Source organism: Syngnathoides biaculeatus, chromosome 10 (genome assembly GCF_019802595.1).
Source record: "Syngnathoides biaculeatus isolate LvHL_M chromosome 10, ASM1980259v1, whole genome shotgun sequence".
NCBI classification, from domain to species: domain Eukaryota; kingdom Metazoa; phylum Chordata; class Actinopteri; order Syngnathiformes; family Syngnathidae; genus Syngnathoides; species Syngnathoides biaculeatus.
In genome coordinates this window covers 26896554-26910821 of record NC_084649.1, presented here as the reverse complement: position 1 = coordinate 26910821, position 14268 = coordinate 26896554, and the positions used below count along the sequence as shown (strand labels likewise).

General features: G+C 43.7%; 1 protein-coding gene across 21 annotated transcripts in view; it reads right to left on the bottom strand.

Moving 5' to 3' along the window:
• Positions 1–14268, bottom strand: part of eif4g3a (eukaryotic translation initiation factor 4 gamma, 3a) — a 51043-nt gene that overhangs the window by 8637 nt on the left and 28138 nt on the right. For all 21 annotated transcript variants that reach the window (XM_061833130.1, XM_061833131.1, XM_061833132.1 and 18 more), the window contains 13 exons: positions 14074–14230; positions 12845–13597; positions 11363–11451; positions 9329–9620; positions 8561–8685; positions 5331–5450; positions 4226–4381; positions 3917–4114; positions 2890–3036; positions 1869–2105; positions 1641–1745; positions 488–623; positions 175–287 (listed from right to left, as the gene is read on the bottom strand). In XM_061833130.1, the coding sequence (XP_061689114.1) occupies positions 175–287; positions 488–623; positions 1641–1745; positions 1869–2105; positions 2890–3036; positions 3917–4114; positions 4226–4381; positions 5331–5450; positions 8561–8685; positions 9329–9620; positions 11363–11451; positions 12845–13597; positions 14074–14230 (2628 nt within the window). The remainder of the gene's footprint in view (positions 1–174; positions 288–487; positions 624–1640; positions 1746–1868; positions 2106–2889; positions 3037–3916; positions 4115–4225; positions 4382–5330; positions 5451–8560; positions 8686–9328; positions 9621–11362; positions 11452–12844; positions 13598–14073; positions 14231–14268) is intronic.

The following is a 14268-nucleotide window of genomic DNA, read 5'->3' as shown; positions in this document are numbered from 1 at the left end:
CACACACACACACACACACACACACACACACACACACACACACACACTGTAACCCAATTCCAATAAAGTTGAGATGTGTTAAATAAAAAGAATGGCATAACTTGCAAATCATGTTCAACCTATATTGAATCAATTCCAGAGTACGTAGTCAGTCCCGTTGCAGCAGTGGCTCACCTTTGAGATCTTTGGGATCTTATTGGGGTCTATGGTTCTGCTGTTCTTGGTCATGGGCACAGTAGTCCAGGTCTCTTCTCTGGGCATGCGTGGCTCTCTCTGCTCTCGCATATCTGTGGAGCAAAATAAAGGATAACTGAGGCTGAATGTAAACAGATACTGGAGCCGATAGTAAATGCTTCCTCGTGACTGCTGAGTGAAGCACCATACCTGCAAGGCTACGGGGACAGGAAAAGGGAACGTTAGCAGGTTTTGTAGCCATGCAGTGGTGACTAGAAGCCCTGGAAAGAGGATTATGCCTTTAGGCCCTGACCTCGTCTCTTGTTTTCCTTGGAGAGCAGCTGCTGGTGCACTTTTCGCTGCTCTTCCTGCTCTTCAATTTTGGCCTCCTTGTGGATCTGCTCGATAGTTTTGGGCCCCTGGTCGGCTCTTCTCGACACCCAGAAGTGCTGCAGAGACGAGGATAAAGACGATCGTGCCAGATTCGGCGGTCTCAAACGGTAAGACAAGCCTCCGTTTGAAGGATTGCTCAGCGCAGTGAACGCCACACATTTGCGGTTTGGCATTCAGGGCAATTCATCTTCTGTTATCCACCTACTTTGTCACCATTTTATGTGACTTTGGTGTTGTCGCATTTATTATTATTTTTTTCATCTGCATTAGAAACGTAGTGTGTTGCTGTGGCCCTACAATAAACATGCCCAAGGAAAAGTGCTTCTCTCTCTCTCTCTCACACACAATGCAGCTATTAACTGGCAATGTGGCCCACTTTGCCGTTACAATTTGCTCGTGTTCCCGAACATTTATTGGTGGGTTTAATATTTGCATGTGTAGCGTCACATCAGTTTGTACTAATGAGTTATTAAGGCTAGTATGCTGCATGATACTATTGATGAGCCTTTGTGTGAAGGCCATTTATGTTTGTTGAATAATTTAACTACTGAGTACAGAGGTTTATATAGCAGAGGTTGATGATTGTGTAAGTGCATTTCAGAGCAGAAAGAACAAAAGAGCCACGACTCTGTCCGGAGCAATCATGTAATCCAAGATATCCTTTTTTCTTGTTTTATGTGAATGTCTAAATATGTATGTGTGCAAGCATTTTTTTCCACCTCTCTATAGCTGGTAATGTGGTGCTTTTTCTGAAAATACTTTCATTTTTTTAGGAGAGCAAATTGAAATAATCCCAGCATTAGAACAACTTCTGGGTCATGTGTGAAGAACTGGGAAGCAGCCCAGATGTCCAGTAGCACCATTCAGCTTCTCATAGGCCAATCTTACCACTCACTATCACAGAACTAACTCAAGGGAGGAGACTTAAGAATGTGCAAGAGGAGTCCACGTTTCCATTCTCTCTTCATTGTATGGGTTCTCGTATTTTACAAATTTTGTATGTGCTTGAAAATGGGACATTCATACATACGAGACAAATCATTCGGAAGCCTTCGACATGTCTCCAAACTCACCAATCTTAGGTCAATGACGTCCTGCAACATAAAGCGTATCCGAGACGAGGTCTTCCTCTCCTTCACAATTTTTTCCATCTGATGGAAATACTGATCCATTCGAGGCTGAGGAGGGGATACATTTAAAAGAGTTGATGATTCAAAATGGCGGGGAGAGGGAGTTCTCCGTGGCCCCATTTCACCGCTATTTACAGATACTTGCAGACAAAACATCATCACGGGTCTCACCTTGGCTTTCTGAAAGTCGAGGTCCTTGCCGATGGTGGTGAGAAGCCTGCACAGGCACTCAAGAGACTCTTCGTCGTGGTTCTTCAGCAGCTTGACAACGCAGTCGTGCATGATGGCCTCCGTCAGCATCTTCAGCTTGAAGAGCTCCCCGATGAATTTTATGTTGCCGATGGATCGTCGCCGCGCCTTGTCCTTGGCCTCCTCTAGCTCTTCCTGAAGCCGCTCGCGTTCCGTGGACTGCGAGGTAAAGACAAAGAAAAACTCCCAAGTAAAATAATATATGTACGCACACAAAAAATGTTGAGCCCAAAAGGCAATTCCCGCATGCTTAAAATTGTGTTTTTAGTCTTTATTGATGACCGTTATTTTCTTCCCACGGCACACCACCAAACAAAAATGTCTCAAAAAATATACACAGTGTTTGCATGAGATACAGGTGACCCTGTTTAAGAGTATCTCAAGATAACAGCGGACGCTGTGCCAAACGCATTCTTTGACTTGTAACCAAAAATTTGAAATACGAGCTACAGTCCATTTTTGAAAATGGGAAAAGTGTAGGGAACGTTTTTGTTTGCCTACAAAAAAAAAAAAAAAAATCTGGTCCAAAAATACTTTCAAATTAGAGTAAAATAGTATAATTCTGTTATTTCCCAACACATTTCCTTCATCCTTTATATTTTTCTCTGCTACTCTGGGGAACTCCTTCTCTGATTGTCTGAAAATTCTGAGTTGAAATTATCCACCAATGAGCTCCTACAGGGGAAAAAATCTGAAGGGTTTTCCAAGGGGACATGTCAAAATTAGCACTACGCTTCAAATGGCATCACGCAAGGCAAAAGAAAAGCTCAGCAAAGGAAACGAAGCAAGACAAATTGGGATTGTGAACATTTTTTAGTTTTCACTGCAGCATCTTAAAGTTACCATAGTAATTAGCAGAGCAATTCAATAAAATTTGGATAATTTCCCACAGCACAAACGGTGATTTCTCAAGACAAGTGAAAAGGAGCTAATTGGGACATACTGAATCAGCAGAGTCCAGCTCTTTCTGCTTCTTCTCAAACACCACGTCGTCCACTTTGTCCTTCTCGAACTCCTTCTGGCAGCGGTGGAGCAGCAGTTTGCGGAAGTTGACTGTGTTGTTGGGCTTATCTGCTATTTGCACTTTGAGCTGTACCACAAACACATACAATATTGGGAAATTGAAAAAGACTGAACATCCAAGCATTTGCACAAATAATGCTTACTGTATCATAAATGTAGACTTTATTTCTTTGCGAGCAGAATTGTGCAAACGGTGCTCAACAAATTTTGCTGATCACTTTTTTTAAACTGAAAATTTGAATTACTTTTGTCATATTTTCTCAGGTAAGTAATTCATCAATTCAAGCAATAAAATCCAGCCAGGTTGATGCAGGTGGATACACGTGTGTCCTTAGTTTCCTTTCCAAAAGTGGGATTAAAAACGAATTTTGGGTTATTGTGATCTGATAACTTGATCGGAAATCAGGGTGATGTGATTTTCAGCGATTGGTCAATCAAACAGATTTTTAAATGTTCTTAATATGCAAAGGTCACAAAACGACAAAATAATATTGAGTGACCGAGACATTAACAAATAGGCTAGCAATAGCTTAGTTTTATGACATAATAGTGAATGTGACGTTTCGGGTTTGTCTTGTGGCGTGAAAAATTCATTCATTGGCAGAAAAAAAAAAAAAAAAAAAATTCAACTGCACAATTGCCGGGATTCTCCAAAAAGGAGACGGTTGCCCTCGCACAAATTGCACTTGATCCTCCTTGTTAGGTGGGAAATGATTCTCCTGATTCACAGTCATGGTGCCAACTTATTTCTATACGGAGTTACTGCAGAGACAATATGCATAAATGATCCCTGCAAAGCTTTGAGGCAGAGATTTTGCATCGACCTTCTTTTGTAATTGAATTCTTCAAGTTTTTCAATCAAGTACATGGAAAAAGATTGACACACTGTGGCGAGCCGAAAAGAAATGAAGACATTTCTCAATTAATAATTGCATCCCTAGCTTTACCTCAGCGAGGCACTGGCACATGTGCCCGTAGGCGACGGAAAAGCTGGGCTCGTCGATGGCCTTCTCGAAGACGAGGTCGATCACCCCCTTGAGCCGCTCCTCCGTGTCGATGGTCAGGTCTGTCACCTGCTTCATCAGTTGACTGAACTTCTGAGGTGTCAGCTTGTTCAGGATGCTCCGCACTTTCCTGAAAAGCTCCTGAAGGAGACACGCCCCCCCCCCCCCCCCAGCCACCACACACACACACACACAAATTACAAAAGTAGCAATTTCACACATGTATATGGCTTGTAAAATACATTTTCCTACCTGCGTCCTCAGCGTCTCGGGGTCCTCGACCACACACTCCCGCTTGGAACCCGGCTTCCAGGCGTTCTCCGCCTTCTGCAATTTCACTTCGTCGTTCACTGGCACGCTCATGATGATCTTCCTAGGAGGAGGCCGCCGTGTGCCCATGTTCATTAGCTGTGTGGGAAGATGTGAAGTGAATGATCCAGTATTGCTTTAAACGGAGACTTGATCAAATACTCTACATATTATGGCGGCCATGTACATGCATGTCTCTTCAAGGGGTGGGTGACGACGGCAAGTCTGTGTAAGTGTCTGAGACTGAGACCGACGACAGCTCCTGTGGATGTATGCTTCGCTGCCTTTGTGTTTTATTGTTCTCCTGGCGTTCAATAAATGTCTGAAAAATCCTTCCGACGACGACTGTGGTGCCCCTTTCCCACATGCGACAGCATGAAAGTCATTGCATAATGTCAAAAAAGAAATGGCTCACTTGATGAAACATGGCATTTATTTTTCTTCCCTATTTGGGACACTGCGTCCGACAGATATACTACGACTTTTTTACATTAGCTATCAGCTCTCCGGGCGGAACGGTGGGTGACAAGTTAGGGCGTATGCCTCACAGTTCTGAGGACCGGGGATCAAATCCGGAGCCCGTCTGTGTGGAGTTTGCATGTTCTCCCCGTGCCTGTGTGGGTTTTCTCCAGGCACTCCGGTTTCCTCTCATTAATTGGAGATACTAAATTGCCCGAAGGTGTGAATGTGAGTGCGAATGGTTGATTTTTCTGCTGGTATTGGCCGGTTCAGGATGTACCCCGCCTCCTGGTCCAAGATAGCTGGGATGGGCTCTCGCACTCCCATTGGTGAATGGATCTGAACCCTCTCATTTGAAATGCATTTGACAGATAGAACAGTCAGTGAGTGAGTTAGGGAGATAAGAGATGTGTCAGAAACGTTCCAGGACTGGTGTCACAAAAGATATAATTATTTCCAACGCAAATTACAAACACGTTTTTCAGCACATGAAATGATTCCCTAGAGTTAATCTGCCAAGCATATGATCACGGTTTTAATACGGTCGTTGAGCCGCAAAGGAGTTCGTCCAGGTATTTATGTGACTCACCATAGAGCCTCGTGCACTGCTCATCTGTCTGCCAAAGTCCGCAAAGGCAGGTGTGAAATCGGGTCCCCTGGAAATCACCCTGGGATCCACGGCTCGAGAAGGCAACTTGTTTTGGTTCATCTGCAATGGCGTGAAAGTCAGGTAAGTACTCGTGAATGCGAGTGTGAATGGTTGGTCTTTGGTATGTTCCCCCGCGATGCCCCAGTTCTACCTGTGACCCTGACTAGCATCGTACAAAAGGGATCCGATGGCGACCGAATCCTCAACAGCAGGGGGAGCAGTCATGTGCCGCTAATGTGTGAGGAAAAGGTCTTTAAAAAAAAGGGGTATGGACTTCTGACAGAGGTTGCCCGCAAGGTGACCTGTCACAACGGACAGCCGTGCTCCATTAGCTGTTTTGCTTGGTGTTGTTTTTTTTAAAACAGCACAGGCTGTAAGTTATGTGAGCCCCGCTCAGCGGGTTCTCCAGTAAGAAAAGTCAGGACCAGATGTGTAGGGAAAGAAAGGAATGCCGGAGAAGGAGGGATGCTGGTGGGACAGGAGAGGCAAAAAAAAAAAAAAAAAAAAAGGAAGAATAAAACATTCACCTCATCGACCTCTCCGCTACTCTTTGTCCCATAAGACCTGAGACTACTAGTTGGGACACAAGCCAGTTTGGCCGCTCTTTTTTTTTTTTTTTTTTTTGCAGAGGTGGGGGGGCGTCACCTTAATGCTGCCAAGCGTGATATAATGGCAGTGTGATTTTAATCAAAACAGGATTTCAGCAGATCCTTATGCTCCACATTGAACACTTAAGTACAAAAATTAGGAGGCTCTCCAAACATTTACCCGCCTTTGCCATTTACAAAGCGGATGTGGGATATTGCCACAAGTATGCGCTTTCACACAGCGGAACAATTGGATTGTTATTTCTGTTGCACGACTAGAAAAACAGATAAAATCAAACTTTTTTGAGCATCTATAACGAGGGTGCTCAATATGGTGATCGGGATATTTTGGTCGCTTCCGTGATGGTAAGTGCCCCCCCTCCCAAAAAAAAGACATCAGCCTGTCAACCATTTCGTCGCTTGATTCAGGTGTGGCCAATATGTCCATCGCACTCACATAAAGGCACGTAACAGCAAGCTGGAGTAATATTTACGGTCTTTCTTTTGCTTTCACCACTGCAGTTGCGGCGATGCCCCCCCCTCGGTAGACTGCTGTGGCTGCTGGAAAAGTATATCTTGGGGTAAGTAAGTCTGGGCACCCCTGATCTATAACATCATTTCATTTTAGGACACGGACACAGGCAGGTGCAACAGTAACAGTTTGAACAGTCTGAATTATTATGCTTCTAAACCATGAATTTCTTTACTGCCTTTTTTCGTGTTGCACAATTGATGTTCAACGCGTTAACAAGCGTGATATACTGCCAAAAGCAAATGGCCGCCCAATGACATTGGCTTGACAGAGCCTGAACTCAACAGTGTTTGTTGACAGAGTAGATGTGTTGCTCGAGCGCGGAGCTTCTGTACTGTATCGAATGTTCCATAGTACAATATCCCAATGATATTATTACATAACTTCCCTTCCATCTGATTCGCATCATGAAACAAGTTTTGAACAGAAGTCAAGGAATAATGCAGCAGTGGCAAACCCACAGGCCTTCGGTTTAACACAAGGAAAAGAAGGTGGGAAAATGCAGTATTTTACTTGCAGTGTTAAAGGGACTCAAGCACAGGTGTCAAATTCAAGCCCAGGGACCAGACCCAGCGGGCCCAACATCATTTTACGGGACCCACTAAAACAAATCGTGTGTGTCTTCTTCACGTTTCTTGCTAAAAGCTGGAACAAAACGATATATTCTCTATAGTTTTTAAAAATGTTACATATTCCTCGCATTTATTTTAGGAACCCAAACCCCTTTTCAAAGTACCGCAAAATTTATACAATTTTTTTAAATACTCGTATCCATCAATTTATTGAGCATATATATGAATATAATTAGACATTAACATGGTTTTAGTCATAAGAGCCCTGTGGGGCAACTATAACTACACTGTGGAATGACAAAAATGAGTTTAACAGCGCTGGGCTACTGCATCTTATTAATAAGAGCCAGGGAAAAAAAAAAAAAAAAAAAAAAGACACCACTGACATTGGTGTATGGGTTGTGTGTTTGTGTGTCTTCATCTCAAATCAGAAGCAAAGTTCCTCCATTATAATTATTGATGTTGCTATGCTGAATTGTTTTCTTTTACCACTAAAGCACAGCACGTGCCTCCAGGCACGGAGTAGCTCAATAAATGTACATCGAGCTGTACTGTTACAAATCAGTCGAATGAGCATCAGAGAAATATGAGGATTCAAACAGTGTTCAGTTTAAGGACCATACAAGAGTACAATGCTGCCTTGAGATACGAGTTTAATTTGTTCCGTGACCAAGCTTGTAACTAAAAAGACTTGAATTTTAAATAATCTTTTCCCATTGAAATGAATAGAAATACCATCAATCCCCAACAGTTATCATCTCAACCCCTCCACAGCTCATCAGCAGGGCACTAATATTAATCATTCTACGTAGAGGATAAAGAATATTTCTGACTGATTACGAATACCTTTTACGTTGCTGCACCATTTGAGTTCAGTCTGCCGTTTAAAGGCTAAAAGTACCACACCATAGATGCGAATTAGCATTTGTATTAAGCTAGGCTTTCTTGGGCAGATGTTGGTTGTTTCAAACAACATCTAATTCTGTTTGGTTTCATTTGACAGGAAACACACAGAGTGAAATGAAACAGCTTGAAGCCTCTTTTTTGATGAATTATTCAGTATTTGACAAACTCCGGATTATTTTAAAGTATGTTGAGGTCACTGTACCATACATTGCTTGTATCGCAAATCTCTACTCACAAGTCAAAGCAAAACATTTGTTTATATGACACACTTGTATCTAAAAAATGAAGTTGTCTTACTCTTATCTCAAGGCACAACTGTAAGCTCTTTTCCCTCAATACTCCAGACAATTAACCACACTACTCCATTTTCAAATAAATGCTCAACACCTTGTCAAGCATTTATTCAATATTCTCCGATATTCTCCTGAATTATCTCACTAAAACAAGTGTACTAGTACATCAACCTTCAAGGATACATAAGAAAAGGCGATAAAACCCAGAATGTCTCATCAGGAGATGTCGCCGATAATAATCTACTCAAGCATCAGCCTCCATCAAATGTGACGTACTCACCTTGTCGAGCACCACATCGCTGATTGGCGGGAGGCCCTCAGGTTTCTGGATGCAGGCGGGCATGAACTGGAAACGCAACAAGAAGCCCCTGTCGTACTGCCGCTTCTTGCTGGGATCGGACAGGTCTGGATCAACAAGCACATCGCAAAAAAAATAAACCCAAAAAGGACAAATAGTCACGATGATGATGGCAAAATCACATCTAGTGTCCTGAGGAGGATTGCAAAGGGTTGGAAAAGCCAGTAAATTTTCAAGGAAAGATTTTTGGAAATACATTTTGGAAATATTCTTAATTGGAAAAATGACTGGAAAGTGTATTGTATTCAAAAAAAAAAACATATTCATAAGCATACATCCATACACAATGTAAGAATTCAAAATCACAAAGCATTTAAATGTTTTAAAATGTCTTTCATTGAAGATCTCACATGAATGAGAGCCCAATTATTTTTCTCCCTGCCCCAATCCGTGACATAAAAACCATAAAAATATCAACTGGTCCCTTTTCAAAATATTCAATGAAAAGAGGCCCTCAACCCTCCCAAAAGTCCCGTTGAACATGCAAACAAAAAAGCTTCTTCCCTCAAGCTTTTTAAGATAAGTTTCTGCACGTTTGTTAAACCCTTTCAGGCAATGGGCTCTTCACATCTTGGTTAAATCAGGATTATGCTCAAAGAACATGCCGCCCAAAACATTTCAGTTCCTTATTAACAGCCAACTTCATCTTTGGAAGTTTCCCAATTTGAAAACTCCCGGAATTTCTCTCACCTTCTACGTCCTGCAATGCCCTGGTGGAGTTGCAGTTGTCTTTGTCCCCAGGCGACGTCCCGCTGTCGCTGCTCTCCGTCTCAGAGGCGTGGCACGCCCCGTTCCTCAAAGGCTCCGGCTCGGTATCGCCGTTCTCCTCCAAGGCGGCCGTCTTCCTGTTGGCCACGGGGCTGCCGGCTGGAGCTGCGGCGTCGACAGGGTGAAAGGTCGACGGCGGGGTCGTAGAGCCCCCGGGCGGAGCCGACGGTAGCGCCGGATCCACAGGGACTGCTTCTATTGGCCGAGGCTCGTCCTACAGCAAGAGTTTATACATATGGATTTCTTGATTTACGACCGCACTAGCGTGGAGTGAACAACGTAGTTTGCAGTGGCAAAAAGAATATGGCAGAAGAAGGCTTGCACGTTACTGCTGTCCCTCTACCAGTTGCTCAAGTCTTTAAGCGTGAATTCCCCTGTAACTCTGTCTCTCTATCTCAAGCTAATAAAGAGGTTTTTTCCCGTTCTCACTTATTCTCTTCACTGTAAGTATATGAGAAAACCATTAGAATGGTATTTGAACACCCTGCTATATTGCAAGTTCTCCCACTTTGAAATCATGGAGGGGTCTGCAATTGTCATCGTAGGTGCATGTCCACTGTGAGAAAAATCCAGAAATCAGAATGTATTATTTTGTTTTTGTTTGTGATTTACTTGTGTGATACAGCTACAAATAAGTATTTGAAGACCTGTCTATCAACTAGAATTCTGACCCTAAAAGTCCACCTCCACTCCACGTATTATCCTGAATCAGATGCACCTGTGTGGGGTCAGTAGCTGCATCAAGACACCTGTCGCACCCGATACAATCAGTAAGACTCAAACTTGTAACATGGCCGAGACCAAAGAGCTGTCCAAAGACAACAGAGACAAAGTCGTACAAGTCCACACGGCTGGAAAGGGCTACGGAGGAATTGCCGAGCGGCTTGGTGAAAAAAGGTCCACTGGTGGAGCAATCATTAGAAAACGGAAGAAGCTAAACATGACGGTAAAATCTCAATCGGAGTGGAGCCCCATGCAAGATATCACCTCTTGGGGTCTCAATGATCCTCAGAAAGGTGAGGAATCAGCCCAGGACTACACGACAGAACTCTGTCAATGACCTGAAAGGAGCTGGGACCACCGTTTCCAAGGTGTCTGTTGGTAATACACTAAGACGTCATGGTTTGAAATCCGGCTCGGCGTGGTCTAGCCAGTCTCCAGACCTAAACCCAATAGAAAATCTTTGGAGGGAGCCGAAACTCCGGTGTTCCCCAGCGACAGCCCAGAAACCTGTCTGATCTAGAGAAGATCCCAAAATCCCTCCTGCAGTGTGTGCAAACCTGGTGAACAACTACAGGAAATGTTTGACCTCTGCAAACAAAGGCTACTGTACCAAATATTAACATTGTTTTTCTCAAGTGTTCAAATACTTATTTGCAGCTGTATCACACAAGTAAATCGTTAAAAAAAAAAAAATTCATAAATTGTGATTTCTGGATTTTTCCTCACAGTGGACATGCACCTATGATCAAAATTGCAGACCCCTCCATGATTTCTAAGTGGGAGAACTCGCAATATAGCAGGGTGTTCAAATACTTCATTTCTTCACTGTATCTAATATATTGCTGGCTTGGAGCTTTGTCCGTAACGTCAAGCAAGCAAGGAAAAAGGCTTGTAAAAAAAAATATGGGTGTGGTTGTTCAGCAATGATGAGCAGGAAATGAGAGAAGCGCAGAGGCTGAATTCATAAACAGTGTGCTGAACGAGCAGCGAGGATGATGGATGCCACCTTGCTCGACTCAAAAGTCATGTCTAAGTGCTTTCCTGGGACACACGTGGAAACATTTTCTGCCTGATTTATTGACTCTCCTCTCTCTCTCTCTCTCTCTCTCTCTCTCTCTCTCTCTCTCTCTTTCTTTCTGCCACCAGAGTGCTTCTTTGACACGCTGACATTTTTCAGGTGGTTTCATTTTGAAAATGAAAGCCCAACTCCATGAAAAATCTTAGTTCTCTTACCTCATTCTCTTTCAGAAGTGCATCTCCAGAGTGGATCATTTCATTTGGTTTTCTCCAGGTCTTTGGTAAAACAGAAGAAGTCTGATTGACTGCAAATGAAAAGCTCACTTTAGAACTTTTTTCCACCTTCCATTTAGTCAACAACACATTTCTTACAGTTTGATACATACAATCAAAATTGAGAGCTAAATTTTTATTTTGATTCACTTTAATAGGGACATATGATAGAAAATTGACTTCAATTCTGTGCGTCCAATCAATTGGGTACGTGAAGTGCCTGCTCACCCAATAATTGTGAAATTAAACCCAGAAAATATTTAGTTTAGCGATATGGGTGTGGGTGGTCTTAAGTACTCATATCTCACGACAAAAAAAAAAAAAAAAAATGGTCAAGCGACAGGTCATATCTCGAAAACTACTTTATAGAAATAAAACTTCTTTTTCGTGAACACTTAGCCCTACTTTGCAACTGTATTATAATATTGATCACACTGGTGCTTTTCTAGGTGGAACTTGGTGTAAAATGTTTGAGGAGGACTACTTGACATACTTCAGGGATGGGCCTACACATCATTTTAGGCTCTTTGCATGAGTTGGGCTTTTCATGATCAGGATTTTCGGGGCCGATCACCGAATATAATAAAATAAAATAAATGATAACCGACCACCAATCCGATGACAAAATGGAGCAGTGTGTCTATTTCAACAACTTATTCATTTATTGTATTATTGTATTGTATTATTATTGTGTTTATCTCAAATATTTTCTAGTCAGGTCATGTATTCTAATCATTCAGGTCACACCAACATGAGAACACGACAGAACTAATGGGTGTTAACTTACTGTAATTATTTTATTGTAATTAAATTAGTTCAAATCACACTGATGGATAGCTACAACCGTTAATGCTAACATTAGCTTGCTAGGCTACCTAACATTTTGTTGTCTGCTCGTGAGCCGTATCATGTTAAAAATACGCAAGCATACTTCAAGTAATCCTTGAACAAACGTCTTCTCCTGAGCATTGGTGACCGCCACCGCCACCATCACTTGTTTTTCTGCAATTTGTTCTTTTTTGACCAACGCAAGAGACACGCGATCCGTTGCTGTAGTCGTGGCCATGGTAACAAGTGTATTCGGTCGCGTTGAAGTTGCCAAAGCCCAGTGATCGTAAATGATGTCAAAGGCTAAAAATACACCTGCTTTTGGATTTAAATAGACTGTGGACAACAGCGACATGGAGTAAATGTCTTTTGCGGATTGGAGACTTATGTCATTAAAGCCGATCAGCTAATCAGCATAAAATGCTAATTATCAGCCGATACTGATCGAGCCAATCAGATGGGCGGAACGTGCATTTTCTAAGGGATTCCAACGACTTAACGTTAGTTGACTTTAAACGGGACCATTTTGCAAATATACGTACCTGTACATAAAGAAGGTTTTGATCCAAGACCTGTGTTTTCAGTGTGTTCATGTACCTGTAGTGGGGCTCTTCCTAGTGCATAAACTACGCTGGGGCTCATCTTCAGTCACGTCTCCGGGTGCCTCTTTCCCCACCTTGGGGACCAGGTCCTTTTCGTCCAGGGGCTTCTTGGGCTCGTCGGTCTCCGCTATGGCCTCTACCAGAGCCGGAAGGCCAGGGGGTAGTTTAACGTGCACAGCTGTTACGGGGCTGGAGGTCAAGGGGACTGGCGCTACTGCCAAAGACGCCACGGGAGCCAGCTCGGCAGCAACGGCCGCCTCCAGCCTGACGTCAGACGGTAGCGCTTCTGAAGAGGAGGTCTCCTGGAAAGCGGGAGAAGCAAGAGGAGACTCTCCAGACGAGGACGTTAGAGACGGCTCACGGGCCGGTGCGTCCGCATCGGCGTCAGGATCCGCGACGCCGTTCACAGCCTTGGGAACAGGTGACGGCGAGACGGTCAGAGTCCGAGAGGGGACGTCGTCGATAGACTTGTCAGCGTTGGGAAAATAAGGTGACGCCGAAGAATGTTTATGGTCCCCGCCAGAGGAGAGTGAAGCTGTCGGGGAGGGCCGGTCGCCGCTGTCGACAACTGCGGGAGGGAGGGCAACGAGGGCGGCCTGTGACGCAGGGAAGGCAAGCTCTGGTTCAACAGTGGAAGAGGTTTCTGATTCAGGAGCGCTCGCTTCCAGTCTCTCCAGGGGAGCTTCCAGCTGCAGGAGCCCAGGTGAGGAAGACTTTTGGACAAATGGCTCTAATTTTGGTGTGTCATCTGGAAGAAGGAAAAAATACAGGTAACGTGTCAAAAATTTTTTTAGATAGTGACGTCATGTACCTCTGGACATGCCCCCAGCACTCATGTTGGAGGTCAACACATTATGCTCAAGAAAGTGGATCGATAGACAATGTCAAATAATTGTGAATTACTGAGTAGTCTTTGGCTTCAACAATACAACTGGGACTGAAAAAGTCTCATTTCAGCATTTAGCGGCACCAATGAGGAAGCACGGCAAAAGGACAGAACGTTGGTCAACGTAAAGACCGATTGCTGTTCTCACTGGAAACATTTCCTTTTTCAGGTAACATCCTCACACCCCCTTGTATTGGCTTGTCACCAAAATCTCAAGATGGACAATGTTTGAGATATATACATATATAAATTCCAGTAGCAAGGAATGTAGGTCACGCATGGTCTCAGGGCAAACTGTGATCAGTATTTAAGGGAGGAGAAGATGTGTTTATGCACACCTGGCCCCGGTTTGGCGTCTGGGGACCCGGTTGTCACCGGTTGCTGCTGCGGGGGCGCCGATGGCTCCGGTGTGAGGCTTCCAGAAGTGCTGAGCTGGAGCTGGGCAGGTTGCAACGGCGACTGCAGCTCCGGAGTCTGCCTGTTGCTGAGTGGCTGCTGCGATATGAAGCAGAAAATGTGACGATCATAATCAG